General features: G+C 38.7%; 2 protein-coding genes across 13 annotated transcripts in view; one reads left to right on the forward strand and one right to left on the reverse strand.

Moving 5' to 3' along the window:
- Positions 1 to 21,239, forward strand: part of LOC143892538 (uncharacterized) — a 44,698-nt gene that overhangs the window by 17,147 nt on the left and 6,312 nt on the right. The window contains exons 8-9 of one of the 4 annotated variants that reach the window (XR_013255550.1): positions 1,117 to 1,221; positions 2,058 to 2,713. The exons of 1 other annotated variant lie outside the window; for it this stretch is intronic. Coding sequence is in view for 1 of the 3 variants with exons in the window: in XM_077397244.1 (XP_077253359.1) it covers positions 2,058 to 2,090 (33 nt within the window). In the remaining 2 variants the exon portion in view is untranslated. Of the gene's footprint in view, positions 1 to 1,116; positions 1,222 to 2,057; positions 2,714 to 21,239 lie in introns of those variants that run through there. 2 more of the 4 variants (XR_013255549.1, XM_077397244.1) reach the window with 2 other exon arrangements.
- The window catches only part of LOC143892537 (uncharacterized), a 46,338-nt gene that overhangs the window by 7,604 nt on the left and 17,495 nt on the right, over positions 1 to 21,239 (reverse strand). For 2 of the 9 annotated variants that reach the window (XR_013255543.1, XR_013255542.1), the window contains exon 3: positions 3,844 to 3,972. The exons of 1 other annotated variant lie outside the window; for it this stretch is intronic. The gene's annotated coding sequence lies outside the window, so the exon portion shown is untranslated. 6 more of the 9 variants (XR_013255541.1, XR_013255540.1, XR_013255539.1 and 3 more) reach the window with 6 other exon arrangements.

The raw sequence follows: 21,239 nt of genomic DNA on the forward strand, positions 1-21,239 counted from the left end.
AAATGATTTTTGAGGCACAACCTATTTAGGCTGTGGCCCATCTAATTGACGGTTTGGATCATCCTACAGTGCAATCCATACCGTTCTATTAATAAAGTGAGGAGTGCCCTCATCAAAATACAGTAGTGCTGATAACATTTCCCTAAAACACAGTTGTGGAAACTGCAAAAACCCTAACGACTACATCTGAAGCTTATAACCATCTCAAGAACAGAATCAAAGATTAGAGACAAACTAACAATGCAAAACCTCCATCACATCCTGTCCCGATTCTCAACTTCCCTAACCTTAAAAAAAATCCCATCCGCAGATCCAAAAATTAGGGTTTCTGTCTCTCGACCTTTCAGGGATCTGATTGATGATCTTCGAACATTTTCATCGAAACCTGGTGGAGGAAATAACGATTGGGACAAAGGATGGGAGAGCATTGGATAAAAAAAAGCCGATAAAACCGATCAGAACGGAATCCCCGATCTCGGTTGGGATTCCGTTTCGTCTTGGTCAACAGGACCGACGAAAGAGCATTTTAACGGAGAAGCCGTTGGGAAACCAAATGGCAATGATGAAGAGCATTTTGACGGAGAAGCCGTTGGGAAACCAAATGGCAATGATGACCCTGAGGAGTTTGATGAGGTGGCGGCATTGTTAGAGAAGGAGAACAGGAAGAGCAAGGAGTTTGTGGATGGATGGAATGCAAGTGTGTTGATGAAACAGGTTAGAGAGCCAGGAGCGTGGGGTTCGTATTTGAAGGATTCTGAGAAGGCGGAGATGTATAAATTACATGAGATTTTGTGGTTGAAAGAACTTGAGGAGGAGGAAGATAAAAAGCTGGGTCGACCTTTGGATGATTCCGTTGAGCTTTTACTTGATACTTGCCCTGAGTAGGAATAATTTTTCTCTTATGTTCAATTGGCTATTTTGATTGTTTAATTCTTCTGCACAGTATCTTGAGTATTTTGGTTGGTGAATTCTTCTCATCTTTCATTTCATGACTATGAGAAAGCTAATAGAATCATTCTATTATGTTTTATCCTTTTGTAATGTACTTAGTGCTATTGGTTGAAAATGTAGAGGATTTTTTTTAAAGATAATAACCAATTTTATTCTGATTTAAAGATCTCCAGGGGGGACAAGTAGTCCCCTAAATCAATCCAGGAGGCCTTCCTCCGTCCCCAGATGGAAACAAGAGTACAATAATATTCAACCCGGATTGCCCATGAGGTTAGAAATTATGATCCTTGTTTTTTCCAAGTTTACCCCCTCCTTTGCCAGTTCATCCTTGTTTCAAAGCGTGCAGGGCATGGCGGTGGTCTGTCAGGTTAGGGCTGAACTTTTGTCTTGCAATATATTCACACAAGAAGAATCACGGAATCAAGGAGAGAAGATCAAATGCTACTCTTAATTCAAAACAAGAATAAAAACTCTTCATAGACAAAGCCTAATTCAATCATAAAATAAATAAAACTCATCGCCTAGAACCCCAGCATGTGTTGCTTTTATAATAGAATCAATCACTATAATTTAAATTCATAAATTGCTCAGGAATCATCCTAGAAAAAGAATGAAAACGCAAGGGAAAACTTGCTAAAATTTAAAATAGGAGTTGTTGTTCTGTGTCTTCTAATCGATTGAGGGTCTGTTGTCGATCGATGGTCTGGACTCTCATCAAGAGATTGGGGCCTCAAACAATGAATTGTGTATGAGGAGATGTTAAGATGTGGGCTCGTCCTGAGGACTTCCTGGTGACTTGGAATTTCTCATATGAAATGACAACCAACCTATGTGTGCTTTGTGGAAGATTGTGTTGGATGTGATCATGGAGAAATGACTTAGTACCTTAGTGGGGCACAAGCCCCATTATAATACAGTGAAGCCTTCATGTGTTGGATTGGTGGGCCACACTTCTAATGATTCTGGAATGTATGTATGGTGGAGTGAACCTTGGGTTTTCCAGATCCAAATATTGCGCTGGTTTACAGTCTCAAGTATCAAGTCAAGTGGATTCTTAGCCATTGCATTCACATTGGTCATATTTTTCTTTTCTTGTCCATGTGTAGGTTATTGATCAAAGAACTAGGATCCTTCTGTGAAGATGTCTATTGGACCATTGGCAGTTCTAGGAGGGCTCGACATGGTGAATGGCTTGGATTGGCCAAAGGGTAGAGCCCATCTATGCAATGATGGCATGCCTTGTTGAATTAGAATGAGTACAGTCACTAGATCATTGCTCCAGATCCAAATATTGCGCTGGTTTACAGTCTCAAGTATCAAGTCAAGTGGATTCTTAGCCATTGCATTCACATTGGTCATATTTTTCTTTTCTTGTCCATGTGTAGGTTATTGATCAAAGAACTAGGATCCTTCTGTGAAGATGTCTATTGGACCATTTGCAGTTCTAGGAGGGCTTGACATGGTGAATGGCTTGGATTGGCCAAAGGGTAGAGCCCATCTATGCAATGATGGCATGCCTTGTTGAATTAGAATGAGTACAGTCACTAGATCATTGCTCTATGATCTTGATTGCATAAGTGTTTATCAACATATAAAGGAGTAAGAGAAGAGGTGAATGTCCAAGTAGTAAGAAGTCTTTGAATTTTGTTATCTCTGTTACATTAACTTTGGCTCCACAAATTTGTTCTCTTTGGTACTCCTATAAGAGGCCAAGGAAGTTCTAACTTCTAAGAAACAATAAACCCTATATTAGGTTTTTTTTTATTGTCAGACCATGTGAAACAACCAATTACTCAAAAAGATTAAGCTACAAATCGTTAGAATATTCCCGTAGTTTTAAATTTCCACTCAAACCGACACGAAATGTCCGAAATGTTGCCATTTCTATCCCCACCGAAATGATACCGATATGCATTCCGAAACCAAAATTGTAAGTGCAATAGTGGTATACTATATCTGACATGTTACATAATTATGTTTATGTGAATTGTATGTGAAATGTGGTATATGTACTTCATATACATATTTATATGAATTACATGAGAAATGTGGTGTGCACTGAATTATCGAATGTGGTATATGGCTTCAATCCCATGTGGCATCCTTTTCACATTTAAATAGAAGGGCAGATTTTTTGCCGATGGCCCTGATTATTTGTTATTTTTAATGGGCTGTTGGGAATCTGATTAGCTTGGGATCAGATTGAAAGCTGGTTACTTGGAATCAGCTTGGGATTGCAAGAGGGACTTTCCCATGCACATTAGAGGGGCCCACTTGAACAATATCAGCCACTAACAGTGGGCCCTATGAATATCAAGATTTTGGACCCCCTAGTAAATTCCCATAAGGGTAAAATAATAAGGGATAAAATGGGTAAGATATAAAAATTAAAAGTTATTTAAGGCACATGAACATACAATTGGTAATTAAGAAATTTTGGCGAGTCTCGTGCTCCTGATAAGCAAAGGCTTCAGATGTTTTGGTAGTATAATAGCACCAACTCATCTTCCAAGGTTATTACAATTCCCAGAAAAAGCTGTGAAAGCCAATTAGAACAGAAAAGACAATGTGAGTTGGTGTGATTGTCAAAGAAGGTAGTGCCAATATCCGTATCGAAGCCAAATTTGTCACCGTCCCATACATTTTATGGCACTAGTAAAAATGCACGTAGGACCCAAATATCAGTTCAAATAGTGCAACATGAAGTGGCAATCTGGATTAAAAGGAACAAAAGTAGCCAAGCATCCATCTATAAAATTAGATGGACATTTACTCTGGATGGTCAGCTAAAACCTAAATCCATGAAAGCCAACAAAAAGAGAACACTATATCCAAAGATACCAGAAAAGAGAAAAAAAACCATGCGTTGCGGGCATATCTATGATTGCTCACCATCCTTGAATCTTGAAATGATGTCCCTCGAATAGTGAATAGTGATCTGACATATGATTGTTGAAAAAACTCTTCTTGGGGAATAGTGATCTGACATATGATTGTTGAAAAAACTCTTCTTGTAGAGATCTAAAACATGAAAAATCATATAAAAGAAATCCAGAGAAGGATAAAGCTAAAAAAATTCATAAGAACATCAGCAAGATATTTGGAGGAATTACATATAGAAAACTCTAGTGTCATTAAGCATGGTCAAAATATAAATTTTAGACTAAATAAGCAATAGTTTCAAAGAGAAAATGAAAGTTGATTTTAAAAAAGGGGAAAAAGCTATAATACATGAAAAATAGAGCGAGGTGGTGGTGAAAGTAAATAGGCTAAATATATCAGTAATTGCTCTCAAAAGCTCTAAACATTTGTCAATCAAACATAATATTGTATTAAAAAAATAATAATTGCATTAATCCTTGAAAGACACCCTCTTAAGAAAGTAATATGGAATAAACCCTATAGCCTAAAGGTAAAAGAAAAATTATTAATACATGAACATTGATAAAGAAGCGCTAAAACAACGAAGTTTTTGTAATCGCACTACTCACCGTATTTTGATGATCACAATCCTCACTTTATTAAAATGTACGATATGGCCCGTACCATAGGATGATCGAAACCGTCCATTAGATGCGCCACTGCCTACATAGGTGGTGCCCCAAAAATAATTTTCATAGGTTGATCCGAACCGTCCGATCTATAGAGGTTTCCATAATTGTTGTTCCGCTTAAGATGCCCGGAATCCGTCAATATTTTGCAAGTGTCTTGCATGAGTAATATCAAGTAGTTCTTTTGTCATTTTCATGTCTTTACCTCTTCTTGGTACTTTATATATGTAGATGTAGATTACGATTTTACCCTAAAGAAAGTAGGTAATATCATAACGTCTTATTGAAGAGAATAGGCATAATACAATTGGGATATAGACGTAATTTTTGGCAAAGGGTGGAACACATTAACCCATCATTTTGCCTTTATATATAGTAGTTAGATTACGATTTTACCCTAAAGAAAGTAGGTAATATCATAACGTCTTATTGAAGAGAACATGCATAATACAACTAGGATATAGACGGACTTTTTGGCAAAGGGTGGAACACATTAACCCATCATTTTGCCTTTATATATAGTAGTTAGATTTTGGAAGAGAGTTAGGGTTGTTAGAGGGACCGTTCCCTATATTTTATGACTTTTGGAGTAGAGTTAGGGTTGTTATTCTAGAGGGGATTAGGGTTTTGGAGAAAGATGGAGGAGGTCCTTTTGCTTAATCTTCTCAATGAAATCGCAATACAGTGCATAGCAAGTCCCTCAATCATTCCACCCGAATCTATCCCTGATGTGTTACGTGCCTAATTGGTCGTAACACAAATAAACAAAAATAAAAGAGAGAAAAGGAAGAAAGAGGTTGATTCGATGCAACTAGACCTCCTAATGGCTCAATTCGAGAGGAACCATGACTCTCCTAAACCAAGTCCTCTTTTCTGGAAATTTCTCTCCTTCCTTTCATTCAAATACCAAACTCAAATGCAAGCATAGAAGTAGTTTTAGATCACTAACCCACTTACACAACACAGACAACAACTAAAATCCACAACCTAATACACATAACATATAACCACATATCTAACCCCACTAACATGCACATATCAGTATGTAGATCATGGCGATCTCTCCTTTATTCTCCTCTCTTCTACTCCACATAACTAACCCAACAGTTCCTCTACTTTAACACTACCCATGGTGGAAGTATTGTAAAATGGTACGTCCTCGATACCTGCGATGAAAACCCTAAAAAAATCGAACCATTGCCTCCTATCCCCTCCCCTCCCATGTTGGTTTCGGATTCGCTTGTGTAATAGTGGGACCATGTCTCTATGTTTTAGGCGGTAGAGAGGGTGAAGGCCCTAGAGTGGATGGCATTCGTTCCTCGGACGTGTGGGTTTATGACGCCCATACTAAAGTTGGGAAGTGATGCAGTAACATCCCTCGTACACATTAGCCCTCCATCCATGGCCCTTTGTTTCATTAGTTAGTGACTAGTTTGGTGATTTTCTAGCTGAAAATACTATGTCTTTTGCATTATTAAGGACATTTTAGACATTCTATGTTGTATTAGGGGCTGCCTATATAAAGCCTCTTTCCTTATCATTTTAGAAGTTTTAGAATTGAAATTTTTGGAAAGATTGTCTTTGGAGAGAAATTTGAGATAGAGCTTGCTCTTCTCTCTATCCTTCACCTTTTCTTTTAGGATCATGGGATTTAGAGATTAGTGTTCTAATCTTTATTCTATATCTTCCATTTCTCAATTTCTTGTTGAATGCAAGAACATCATCACTTTGATTTCGCGAATGATTGAGCTCGTGCGTCCTCTCGCTCGTGGAATAGATCAATGCATCGGATTTTTCCGCGCTTGATCGAGTTCGTGCGTCCCCTCACTCGTGGCGTAGATCGAGATCTATCTTTCTATACAAAAAATAAATAAATAAAAATAAAAAGAGAAAAAAATCAAGATCTATCCGATCTTCAAGATCGTCGAATAACGCTTTTGTATTCAACTGCGTCATGAAGCTGGCCCCAACATGATGATTGGAAGGATGTTTCACAATGTTACTGTTGTGAATGGGAAGATTTATGTTGTCGGGGGTTTATTTACTTGGTCCACTATTTTTAATTCATGGGCTGAGGTTCTTGATCCGAATCTTGGCTCATGGACACCTTTGCATTCGCCTCTCCTCCCACCTTGTCCAGAAACATAAGGAGACTCTGCATCGGATGTGGAGATGTGAGAGAGAAGCTTCTCGTACTCACCAACACGGGTGTTGTAGAGGACAATGACATAATCATAGATACAAAAGGGTTTTTTCGATCCTCTGAGTTCTTCATGGTGGATAGAGAGGGCGTTGTTTCATTCCGATCTCGTGCGGAATTCTAATCAGTACTATACTGTAGTTGACGAGATTGTGTATCTCTTAGATTCTTCTTTTAAGATAAAGGGGAATGGTGTGGAGGAGAATCAGTAGAAAGAGTTGGAAGGAATTGATATGGAAAAATTGTATAGGACCTTTGACAGATTTACGTTGGCGCATGTTGAGGGGAGTTTGTAGGTGATTTGGCATTGCTCGTCAAAAGAGAAGAATTTTGATCATTGAAACCTCGAGTGGATTGACAAGAATTTTGTGCTTCGGGAGTTCGATCAAGTTCAGAAGGATTTTGTGCTTCGGGAGTGCAAGCAAGATGATAAACCCCGCCCTTCCTCTGGGCGGTCGGTTTGCTCGGTCCCTGCCTCTTGAAGATCTGCTTTTCATCCAATGTTTGTTGATGGGCGGTGCACGGCAAAAACAAGCAAAGAAGCACAGGTGGGCTCGAATGGCTTGGAGATCGTGAGCATATATGAAAAGCACCAAGAGGTGTCAGGCACAAGAGGTTGTGGGAGACTTCGATAAGTAGTTACTCCCTGTTGGAGTTCTTAGCCCCCCCTTTGAAGTAAGTTCGAACTGATTCGGCGATTGACAATATAGGCCTCGCCGCTTGAGAGTAACCATATTCTATTTTTTGTTAAACGTATTCCTGGACAGGTTCGCTTACTGCTTACTGCTCCCGCCACAACATCAACAACAATATTATAATAGAGTCCCTCCTAACGACCGTGCAAACACTGGTGCACAGCAGAGTAGCAGTGACCAATAGGTCTCTTCAGCGGTGAAAACCTAGGGCTTCTCTACAGTAGCACCATGAATAGCGCATAGCGGAGCAGCGCCCAGGAGGCAAGCAAGTCCCATCATATGAAATGGGTTCAACGTCCAATTATTCAAACAAGATGAACTTCCACTGATTGAAGAGGATCAGCAGCGGCCCTTATCAATGTTGAATTGAGATGTTGAAATCACCTGAATAATAGCAGCTTACATTTCAAAATCAAATTAAACATCACATAATAATCAAAACATTTAGAATTTTCTTAAAGATCCAAATCTTTAAAATTAACTCATCAATAGAATTCAACACATCCAAGTCAAAGTTTCAACCATAGGTTCAAGGAAATCAACTAACGAAGCAAAGATACCAGATAAATTATTGTTTTGATGAAAAGATGTCATTTATTAACATAAATAGAGGTTACAAGTTTACTTCGGTACATGAGAGCGTGAGCGTGTGGGGGGTTGCAAGAGAGAGAGAGAGAGAGAGAGAGAGAGAGAGAGAGGGGGGGGGGGATTGCCCCTCAAAGCATGAATCTCAAGAAGCACCCGGCATGGAGAGGTGGTCGGCTAAGTCATTGCGCTTAAGGAATGAAGGAAAAAAGAAATAATTTTGCAGAGGAGCAGAGAGAGAGAGAGGGGAGGTGGGGAGTGATGTAGAGCGGGTCCTGGCCAAAGATTATGCATAGTATTTTGTGTTGGGTACCTATCTTTTTCGCACCATTTTCAGGTAATAGGGATACACTTATTTATTCAATAGCTCATATTAGGTTCATTTTAGTCTTTTTATGTTATGTATGTATAAGTAGGAGAAACTCTCTTTATTTGGGGACTTTATAAAACTTTTAGAATTGGAGACTTGTTTTCTAATTGGAGAGAATCTCAGCTGGATTGTATTCTCTTAGAGCGCTCTAGGTCAGGTTTATGAGAGAAATCCCTACCTCTTGGCCTCCTCTTATCATCTCCATTGTTGCATGCGATATATATTTTTTGAATGGTAGCCAAAATTTTATTGCAAAGAAAGAAAGACTCTGGTGGTCAAGGTACATACAATACAAAAAGAAAAGAAAAGAACGCTCGCTCCCAAAAGACAATAAAATCAAGGAGGAAGAGCATCAAACAAAGCTAAAACTGCTTTAGAAACTCCTCTCGCTAGGCTATCAACCACTGAGTTGGCGGATCGGGGAACATGTTGAAACACTAGATGAGAAGATCCACCCAGTCTAGCATCTCATCAAGAACCTATCGAATCTCCAAGGATCTTTCTATGAGCCGTTAAGCCACCTGATGTCATTTAAAGAGTCCCTTCAACCACTACATTGGCTATATGATTTCACTCCAATAATTTTAAACCTTGGTGAACTGCATGAACTTCTGCCTCCGAAGCATCCGCAACCCCTATTGGGCCTGCAAAGGCCCAAATCACCTCCCCAATGTCTCTCCTAAGGACGCCTCCAATCCTAGCCTGACCAGGATTCCCCATGCTAGATCCATCAAAGTTCAATTTAAGAAAGCCCGAGAGAGAGAGAGAGAGAGAGAGAGAGAGAGAGGTGGCACCCATTCATGAACTACTTTTTGCTTCATCTCAATACTACACAGTTCCCTCCAACCTTCCCATAAGTCATAGGCTGAAACAAATTTAAAGGATGAAAGTGCCTTAACCCAAGCGATTGCCAAGGCAATTACGTTGCTAAGAAAAAATACAGAGCTTTTGGAAAGCTCTTTGAAAATTCTTGCATTCTTTCTTTCCATAGCACCCACATGGTGGCTAGGAGGGACATGTTTCATAGAATTTTTCTTTTTTTCCTCCATGGAACTATCAACCATCCTAGGAGAAGATCCATGAGTTAAAACCCACTCAATGCCGAATCTACACAACAATTTGCCCCATACTTCCCTAGAAATTTTCCAATGCATGAAGACATGCTCCCCTTTTTCTCCATCCTCAATACATAATGCACAATGGTCTATAATGAGAATCTCCCTCTTTCACAAGAAATCACATTTTGAATTCTTTCCAACAAGGTGCCTGGAATGACCAACTGTTCTTGAATGGAAATTCGGTTAGCTTCCTTAGTCCTCACAATCGGAGTAGAAATATTGAGTTCCAATCTACAATTTCTATTTTAAGTGAATGTCTTGTTCTCCATTTTCAATATAATTCAAGATCATTTGATGTAGTGCAAATTTATGTTGTTGTCTGTTTCTTAAAATGTTGAATGTGTAATTGGATCTTTAAAGGTTGTATTTAGTTTGACTGTTAACTAATTTCTACATTTAAGGATATGAACCGATTCATATCTGAGAAGAGAGGTGCTTATGTGATCCACGCCTCGATCCATAAAAATTAAACGTTGATTGTAATTGGCCATTGGTGAAGCTATCCTCCATTACCCCTTGTTGTGTGCTAATGTGCTGCCATTTGGATTCAGCCCTGTTGAGAGTCATAATTGGAATTTAATACATTGAAGTCTCAAGTCCAGCCTTGGATGATCAGAGGATAGTTGTAATATAAGATCTGAAACTGTCTAGAATTTATTGGTGTTGAACACCAGCCACTGTTTCATTGAAGATTACCTCCCAAACCCTTTTGATTCTTAGGTGTCTAGAGGTGGAACATAGATCGGTCCTGAGACTGACTTGTGTTTGATTCTTATGCGTCTTGAGGTGGAACATAGATCGGTCCTCTTCTAGCATGGCTTCACACCAGTAAGAATGCCTAGAGGTCTCGGTATAGGTGGTGGGATAAAGTGGTAGGTGGGATTGAAGAATTGATGAAAGGCAAATTGGAATTGGGATGTTTGGTAGCAAGAAGAGCTTTAGGCTTGCGAATACCGGCTCGAAGTCGGGTGACCATTGGGTGAATTGAGGTTACATTTGAAATTGTAGTGGTAGTTGGTGATGAATCAGATAAAGTGGGTATTAGTGAAGATTGCGAAATTGATAGTGGGTCAATGATAGGTTCGGGTGTAGGAATTCTCATAGATTCATGAGATAGGGATGATGTAGAATCAGCCAAAGAGGATGGGTCAGAGCGCACATGAGGTGGACTGGAAGGAGAAAAATTAGAAACCGAAGTAGGTATGCCTTCAGGGTATAGCCATTGGAGTAAAACTGGGTTGGAAGATGGTAGTGTTGATGGTGTGACAGTAGCAAATGGGAATAGTGTTTCATCAAAGATGACAAGCCTAGAAACAAAAGTGCAACCTGTGGAAAGATCAAAACATTTGTAACCTTTTTGATGTACACCATAGCCAAGAAATATACACTGCCGGGTTTGAAATTCAAATCTTTTTTTTATTGTAAGGAACTAAGTAGGGATAGCACGCACAACCAAATACTCGAAGAAAATTATAGTCGGGTTTAGAATTAAATAGAAGTTCATAGAGAGATTTGTTCCCCAAGGAAGGAGAAGGGAGGCGATTAATTATATAAAGGAGGGCTTCGACCCAATATTCTTTAGGAAGATTCACGTTATGTAGAAGAGCAAGTCCCATTTCAACTAAATGCCGATGTTTGCGCTCGGCTACCCCATTTTGTTGGGGCGTGTAAGGACAAGAGAGGCGATGAGTAATACCATTTGATTCTAGAAAGGATTCAAAATGCTAAAATTTTGGAATAAATTTTGGAATTTAAAGCAGATTCAACCATTCTCTTGAATGCACAAAACAAGACAATGTATCACTCTTACTAAATAAAGGGTACAGCCAACAAAAGTGGAAAAAATCATCTATTAATAATTAGTAGTAGCGATAACCATGTATAGAGATAATAAGAGATGGACCCCACAAGTCCGAGTGCACTAAATTAAGAGAAGATTTTGATACACGGCATGATAAACTAAATGGTAACCGAGACATTTTTCCTGCCATACAACTAGGAAAAATATTTTTTTGCTGAAAAAGGACTATTCAAAGTTACACTTGTGAAAACAAAGACGACGAAGCGTGCTCGATGATGGATGGCCAAGACGCATGTGCCACACGTCACCACTGACTTTGGCACCGAAGAAGGCTTGTTGAGGAGATGGGGAGGTGAGGCACTTCATTGGGTAGAGACCGCCATTAGTTTTTCCTTGATGAAGTTTCCCCATTGAACGGTCCTTCATTAAGAAGCCATCAGAGAAAAAAAGGAAATCACAATCAAGATCACGCGTTAATTGGGAAACTGATAGAAGATTACGCTTAAGATTTGGAACTTGAAGAACATTTTGGAGAGGAATTGAAGAGGAAGGAGTAGAGAGATAAGTTACCGGTTTGAGAGATAGGTAGAAGAGCACCATTGCCAACAAGGATAGTCAGATCCTTCATAGTCTTGTCTGGTGGCTGAAGGTGGCAATGTAGGAGTCATATGGCCTGTTGCACCCGTGTCAGGAAACCATTGTTGATCACTCGATGGAAGAGACATGGCAGCAAAAGCAGAGGGTAAATCATCATCTTGATATGATTGATTGAACCGATTATAACATCGGAGTGCACTGTGGCCACGTTTGCCACAAATCTGACAATATATTGTGGTAGATCCAAATTGGTTAGATGGAGGCGCACCAAGAATGCCAGATCATGATGAGTTAGATTGAGAGCGTAATTCAGATTGTGAGGATGAGAAGTGGCCCTTTCCTCGACCTCTTCCATGATTACGAGGGCGAGAAGAATCACGAGTTTGTGTGGCAGTAAAGGCAGTAGAATGAACTATGGATTGATTAATCGTGTGAGCATTTTCAAGACGAAGTGCTTGACTGTGAAGAAGAGATTGCAAATCTTGAAAAGAAATTGGATGTTCACGAACAACAACCGCAGTACAAAATGGTTCAAACTCGGATGGGAGACCGGACACTGTATGGAGAACTAGATCTGCATCAGAGACAGGTTTGTTGACAGCAGCAAGAGCATCAGCAATGCTCTTAATTTTTTGGAGGTAATCAGACATTGAAGAGGATCCTTTCTTGACAGTTTGGAGTTGCTAGCGGAGATTAAGAATACGGGCCTTAGACGGGGCAGAGAAGGCAGATTCGGTGCAAAGTAAAGTATTTCCAGCACATTTTTAAATTGCAAAGTTAATGGAGAACCAAACCTCGTCTTTAGTGAAATTTTTGCTCATCCCATTTCACAATGCAAATAACTTTACATGGGGCGTTCTGCCCTTTATTGGCAAGGTAATCCGATGCTCCAATATATGTCCTTTGGAAACGCTTAAACACCGTTGAGGTGTAAAGATCCATATCAAATATTGCTTGAATCTTTTCCTTGTGCTCTGAATCATCGGTATAGTCTTGTCTATTCAGCCAATTAATGAATTTATCGTAGTCACCTATTACGATGACATCTCGGAGGTCAAATTGTGTGAGAAGTTTCATTCCTTCGTAAAGTGCATCGCATTCTCCATCCATAGAAGATTGTTTGGGCTTATCCACCATTACTGGTCCGTAAAAAAACATCGATACTTCCCCTTCCGAATTTTTGAGCACGCCTCTGTATCCAGCAATATCATCCTTACACGATCCATCCACACCTAATGAGTATTTCTGTGGATCGGCCGGAACCCAGCCCGTATATTTTTCTCCCATCTCCTTCACATTTTTCCGGTAAACAGCCATATCATGCTTGGCATTTGCTATTGTGTCTATTATAGCCTTTTCCTGAAATATCCAACAAGTATATGGGAATATTAAATTCTCCATTTAACACATCATTCTTAAATCAAAAGATGAAAATCAATGGTATTTATAGCATTTGGGAATCACAATTCGCGGGACAGATCATGAAAATCATCAAGTCGCGATTCTACTTTAGAATAATCAATATATATATTCAACGATTTCCAAGGAAAAGGGAACCAAACCTATATAGATAGCAAAAGGGAATCACAATTCATAATAGTGACTTAGGTAGTACATTATATACTCGCAGCAACAAACACGAATATACCATTTAGAGAGAGAAAGAGAGAGGAGAGAGGAGATCTACCTCAGATGAAGTGCATGTAATCCAAATCCTCTGTCAATTTCAATTCCTAATCAAAATCATTATTTTCAGCAGATCCCATACATTTATTAAGGGTTTGACAAGCAGGTGAACGTAACATAGTAATAAAAAGCCTCCTTCGCCCTTCAATATCCCTTCTCATGTATTCACCCCAAACACAAAACCATTACTGTAAGAGGGTAGATTGCTAGAAGGTGCCTGGTTCCTCAGTGGAGAACGAAATGGGTTGGGCATCACGGGGAGGCTAATGTGCAACCCAGCAGCACGAAGAACCTGTTTTGCATATGTGCAAGAAATTTCAGACTGATCATTGAAGAATATGGGTACGTCCAATGATTTTATTATATCGAGTCCCCCCCCCCCTCGCGACATTCTTCAATGATCAGTCTGAAATAGGACATCTACTTAATGGATTGGTTTGCCCACATTTGCTGAAGTAGGACATCTACTTAATGGATCAGGTAATCTACAGATTGTTATGGTGGGACCCGAAGTCCCGACTAATCTATCGGGGACAGTGTCAGGCATAAGTAGCAGAGTGAGGGTGAATTTGGTGATGGGTGTTTACCAGGAGGAAGCTACCTATCTCCCTCCCCATCTCATTGTAGCACTTAATTAAGGACTGGAGAGTGGTGAGAGTTTGGCGGGGGAGGGGCGAACTCTCGATATGATAAAATCATTGGACGTACCCACATTCTTCAATGATCAGTCTGAAATTTCTTGCACAAATGCAAAACAGGTTCTTCGTGCTGCTGGGTTGAACATTAGCCTCCTCGTGATGCCCAACCCATTTCGTTCTCCACTGAGGAACCAGGCACCTTCTAGCAATCTACCCTCTTACAGTAATGGTTTTGTGTTTGGGGTGAATACATGAGAAGGGATATTGAAGGGCGAAGGAGGCTTCTTTATACTATGTTACGTTCACCTGCTTGTCAAACCGTTAATAAATGTATGGGATCTGCTGAAAATAATGATTTTGATTAGGAATTGAAATTGACAGAGGATTTGGATTACAGGCACTTCATCTGAGGTAGATCTCCTCTCTTCTCTCTCTCTCTCTCTAAATGGTATGTTCGTGTTTGTTGCTGCGAGTGTATAATGTACTACCTAAGTTAGTATTATGAATTGTGATTTCCCTTTTGCTATCTATAGAGGTTTGGTTCCCTTTTGCTTGGAAATCGTTGAATATATATATATTGATTATTCTAAAGTAGAATCGCGACTTAATGATTTTCATGATCTGTTCCGCGAATTGTGATTCCCAAATGCTATAAATACCATTGGTTTTCATCTTTTGATTTGAGAATGATGTGTTAAATGGAGAATTTAATATTTCCATATACTTGTTGGATATTTTAGGAAAAGGCTAGAATAGACACAATAGCAAATGCCAAGCATGATATGGCTGTTTACCGGAAAAATGTGAAGGAGATGGGAGAAAAATATAAGGGCTGGGTTCTGGTCGATCCACAGAAATACTCATTAGGTGTGGATGGATCGTGCAAGGATGATATTGCTGGATACGGAGGTGTGCTCAAAAATTCAGAGGGGGAAGTATCGATGTTCTTTTACGGACCAGTAATGGTGGATAAGCCCAAACAATCTTCTATGGATGGAGAATGCGACGCACTTTACGAAGGAATGAAACTTCTCACACAATTTGATCTCCCAGATGTCATCGTAATCGGTGACTACGATAAATTCATTAATTGGCTGAATAGACAAGACTATACCGATGATTCAGAGCACAAGGAAAAGATTCAAGCAATATTTGATATGGATCTTTACACCTCGACGGTGTTTAAGCGTTTCCAAAGGACATATATTGGAGCATCGGATTACCTTGCCAATAAAGGGCAGAACGCCCCATGTAAAGTTGTTTGCATTGTGAAATGGGATGAGCAAAAATTTCACTAAAGACGAGGTTTGGTTCTCTATTAACTTTGCAATTTAAAAATGCGCTGGAAATACTTTACTTTGCAATTTAAAAGGAAAGATCAGAAAAACCTGAAACATCCGTACTTATGACTGATGCATTGTTTGCAGCATTCCATGGTACCTGGCGATCAATGTGGTTTATGGAGCCGAAGTCTCAAAGAAGCAAAGGTGACCCTTTTCTCGATGGGTTCTGTTTGTTTTTTGTTTTTTGCAGGCCAATTGCAGTTTTGTGGAGCGCGAAAAGGCAAGTGGTTTTTTTGGTTGCCACATTATTTTGTTTCTAGATGAATTGTATTCCTTCTGCCTATCTGTTTTCTATGCTGCAATGTTATGAGATGGTTTTATGATGTGATTTTTTTATTACAGGAACTTCAGTTGCAGGAGATTCATTGACATCTCTTCAATCCTTTTAATCTTAGTTCTATGGCTTTACTATGGGTAATAGTATTGCCACCCACATTTTTCTTTTTCTTTTTTCTTCTGCTCATCTCTTTGTTTAGAAGTCCTTTCAATGCCCATTGGCGGACCCGTTAATACTATAAATTAGAGTGATGGTTGGAAAGTAACTAAACACGTGAGTGGCAGTAGCATACATTCTAAAAGAAATTCTTTTTTCTATATTTTCATTTTTGGATGGCTAAGTTGTTAGACAAAATACAAAAGTGATTTGTCCAACCTCTGCCACTGAGGTCCATTATGGGTGACCCACTTCCAATATCTCTGCAGGGTACCCATTGAATGGCTAGGATGATTTTGCTAGGTGAGGCGTTTGGTCAGTCGGCCTCGCTACATAACTGTTCACAGTCAAAATCATTGTGCTACATGTGTATGTTGTGTATTGGCAGGTCCAATGACTACTGCGAAGGGGTTGGTAGTAAAATTTGGAATATGAGCCGGGGGATATGGCATTAGACAATCACATTTGTAAATGGCCTACAAATATAGGATTATACTGAATACAACAAGGCTATTGATATATGCACGACCATGTTTTGATAATGGGGCGAACTGACCTTTTTTTATTGTTTAATCAGTTGTAAAATTATATTATATGCCCTTTTCCTTCTAGTTTTGAAGTCCAAAACTGATTGTGCTACATGTGTAGTTCTAACAGCCCTTTCCTCCTCCTTCCATTACTTATCAAAAAAGCTTTTCCAACTTTCTAACAGTCCTTTCTTCCTTCTTCCATTAGAACTCCTCCTAAATCCCAACTCCTCTTCTATCTTCATTAAAATCGCCCCCGTGGTCTTCTTCTCATCCATTTTACCATGTTGTATTCTCTCTTCTCCAATCCTACATTTCCTCCCTTCACATTCTTGCATGACGTGGTGACAATAAAATTCAACAATGATAACTATGACATAAAACTTACCATAAAAATCTCCTTTGAAAAGCGCAAATACTTTTGATTGTTCGTACTCGGGGCATCTTGGATCATAGGTGTTTAGCTCAAACCTGAGCTAGACCTTCTTCAGATCTCTTGAAGAAACCAACACCTATCGTTTTTTTTTAAAATGGCAGCATGAATTCATTAAAAAGGAAGAGGGCCGAGGTGGACCTCAACCAAAATTACAAGAAAACACAAGACAGATATACCAAAAAAATACAAAGACCAACACCTATTGTTGCGAGGGGAAACCTTGATATCAAGTATAACATCAAATGAAAGAACAGTTCATTATTGTTTGGCTAAACTCTACCCTATCCCTAGAAGTTCTAGCTCAGATCGTAGGTATTACATGGGCAAGGGATCTATGAAAGTATCTTGATGACTTTTACTCAATAATTTGAAGCACGTACCCTGCAGAGGTTCAACACAATCAATATAAAAAACGTTCTATATTGAGTCATGAGTACTTACTAAAAATAATAATTCTATTTGATCAATTTTCTACTCTCAAATAGACACTTAATGAAAGATGAAGTCCGTTATATGTATAACAGATTTAGTGATAGATATGATATCTTCAGTATCTCACTGCTGACATGATCTAACATTTCGTCATTCTCTGACCTTTGAGTGCTCGCCTAGTAAGACGGTCTTCTTCAATCAAAGAAGGCATCAACCCACAATTAGATCACTTAGTCTTCGTTTTTTTTAAAATGGCAGCATGAATTCATTAAAAAGGAAGAGGGCCGAGGTGGACCTCAACCAAAATTACAAGAAAACACAAGACAGATATACCAAAAAAATACAAAGACCAACACCTATTGTTGCGAGGGGAAACCTTGATATCAAGTATAACATCAAATGAAAGAACAGTTCATTATTGTTTGGCTAAACTCTACCCTATCCCTAGAAGTTCTAGCTCAGATCGTAGGTATTACATGGGCAAGGGATCTATGAAAGTATCTTGATGACTTTTACTCAATAATTTGAAGCACGTACCCTGCAGAGGTTCAACACAATCAATATAAAAAACGTTCTATATTGAGTCATGAGTACTTACTAAAAATAATAATTCTATTTGATCAATTTTCTACTCTCAAATAGACACTTAATGAAAGATGAAGTCCGTTATATGTATAACAGATTTAGTGATAGATATGATATCTTCAGTATCTCACTGCTGACATGATCTAACATTTCGTCATTCTCTGACCTTTGAGTGCTCGCCTAGTAAGACGGTCTTCTTCAATCAAAGAAGGCATCAACCCACAATTAGATCACTTAGTCTTCGACTCCATACTCCATTGAGGCATTCAATTCACTTATTCAGTTGGTTCATCTACTACTTGCGGACATAGATATGAATGTGGGTATGGTTATGGTTGTGGACAAGGTTGAGGTTGCAACTAGACTTTGAATCAAGATAATCCTACACCCCAACCAAGATAGGACACACCTTGCCCCTGTTATGGTGGTCCCCATAATGGACTACTTTCCGCACCACCTGGAAATACAACATCCATGACTTTTCCATGAGACCAACATCTACCTTATCCTATTGTGTTGAACCTCCAGGCAGTTTTTAGATATGTAGTCGTTGGAACCATACTCTACCCTATCCCTAGAAGTTCTAGCTCAGGTCGTAGGTATGACATGGGCAAGGGATCTATGGAAGTATCTTGATGACTTTTACTCAATAATTTGAAGCTCGTACCTACAGAGGTTCAACACAATCAATATAAAAAAGGCTCTGTATTGACTCATGAGTACTTACTAAAAATGATAATTCTATTTGATCAATTTTCTACTCTCACATAGACACTTAATGAGAGATGAAGTTCGTTATATGTATAACGGATCTAGTGATAGGTATGATATCTTCAGTATCTCACTGCTGACATGATCTAACGTTTCGTCATTCTCTGACCTTTGAGTGCTCTAGTAGGACGGTCTTCTTCAATTAAAAAAGGCATCAACCCACATATAGATCACTTAGTCTTCGACTCCATACTCCTTTGAGGCATTCAATTCACTTATTCAGTTGATTCATCTACTACTTGCGGACATAGATATGAACTTGATTCATCTACTACTTGCGGACATAGATATGAATGTGGGTATGGTTATGGTTGTGGACAAGGTTGAGGTTGCAACTAGACTTTGAATCAAGATAATCCTACACCCCAGCCAAGATAGTACACACCTTGCCCCCGTTATGGTGGTCCCCATAATGGACTACTTTCCGCACCACCTGGAAACAATGTTTTGAAAATCGAAATCGAATCGTAAATCGTAATCGGGGTCGAATCGTATCGGATTGTAAATTGTATCGTAAATCGTAAGATTCATTCAAAAAAAAAAAAAAAAGTATAGTAAAAAATTATAAATAAATTAAAGAATAAAAATAGCCAATTATTCATTTTTCATCCAAATTCATTAATTCAAACAGAAACTACGATGATTAGCATTCAATATCGCAATACGAATTGTTTGCTGACAAACTTGACACATACTAATCATCTCTTTCTCATCCAAACCCATGCATCTTGGTTAATAATCTTTAAAAAAAGACAGGATCATATCAATTCTTAAAGTCTCAAACATCAAATGACAAATATCAATCATAAAAGATGGGAATCGATGTTGTCCTTATTATGGTAGCCTCCCACCTCGACTCCCACTTCGATGTGAGTAATGCCCCCAACAAATGCTTCGTGCTCGACTGGTTTGATTCGTTCGAAGTCCTGCTCCTCCTCTGTCTTCTTCCTTCTAATGAGAGGGATTTCGAAGGCTTCTTGTAATATAGAAAGGAAATGAAGTCTTTTGAAAGAAAGACATATTTTCTTTTATACAAAACTTAATTTGGATAAATCGCATAAATCGTATGAATCGTACGATTTACGATCGAATCGTAAGATTCAATAAAAAATCGTAAGATTCATACAAATTAAGATTCAATCATGGGATTCAAATCGTTTTGGCTAAGAATTGTAAATCGAACCGTAAATCGTAAGATTTTCAAAACAATGCCTGGAAATACAACATCCATAACTTTTCCACGAGACCAACATCTACCTTATCCTATTGTGCTGAACCTCCAGGCAGTTTTTAGATATGTAGTCGTTGGAACCATACTGCCATTCAGTGTTATCATTGGTTCAACCACGAGTACCAACCACACCCTTAGACAACCCTTTATCACTAGTTGGGAGACATTTCGCTTACTAGTCCATTAGAAGCTTCCTAGGTGGTTGATACAGGTTCCACTCATCACCTAATTACTAATTGCATGTGTAATCTTTCTTCCCTCATTCCTTATTCCAGTTCATCATGTATCGTCATGGATGATGAGTCCCTCGTACCTATTAACCATGCCTCCATTCCTGATGCTCATGTTACTTTTCATATTCTTTATACTCATCCTAGCATTTAACGTAAATTGTTGCGAGCAATTCTCTTCTCAATTCTCTTGTAACTTTATTTCTATACCTTCCTATATTCTTGTGAAGGATCTACTATCAAGGACAATTCTCACTAAGGATGCTCTTTGTGGCGACCTCAACATTTGTTAAGTCTTTGATTTTAGATCCTCCACTAATACTTGAATTGAAGCTCACTCTTCATCTGCATCATCGCGATCATTGTCAGTTTAGCATCACCGCCTTGGTCACGCTGACAGTCTCTGCCTTTAATTTTGGAATCTTACATTAATGTTTCTTATATTACGTTTCCTAATTCTTATATTCATATCTCTTTTATAATAAATTTCCCTAGTCTTTTTGAATTTCCTCTCTTCATCTAATAAACTTAGTTCTTTTCCATTTGAGGTAGTACATTCAGATGTATTGGGACCTGCTCCCTTCTCTCTTTTTGGTTCATGATATTAGCTTATAATTATTTTTTGACATTTCTCAATTTACTTGGGTATTTTTATCTAACTAAATTCAAAGGTGCTCTATCTTTTCTCGATTTTATAATTCAATTTTTGTTTGTTATATTCTGCAAGAAGAAAGAAATAGATCACCAGATGGAACTCTGTTATTGAGAAAATCCGTGTTTTCTGGTTGTTCGATCCATAAACTGGTTCCTCTCAATTTTTGTTTCAAAATTTCCGTGACAATTTGAGGAATATCACTCTCATGATCTAGATCTATAAAGAGCTCCCTCTTTTAGAGTTCATTCAGATATGGTGAGATATTTTGCCACTCACAACAGGAATTACATGATCTGAACTCTGGTTACAAAAAAAGAACAGACCAATAAATGGCCCTAATCCATTCGAATAAAATTCAAAAAGTGAAAACCTTAAATAAAAATGTAGACACTCTTACTCTTATT

Source organism: Tasmannia lanceolata, unplaced genomic scaffold (assembly GCF_043159265.1).
Source record: "Tasmannia lanceolata isolate RefF3 unplaced genomic scaffold, GAP_Taslan_0.1 ptg000015l, whole genome shotgun sequence".
NCBI classification, from domain to species: Eukaryota; Viridiplantae; Streptophyta; class Magnoliopsida; order Canellales; family Winteraceae; genus Tasmannia; species Tasmannia lanceolata.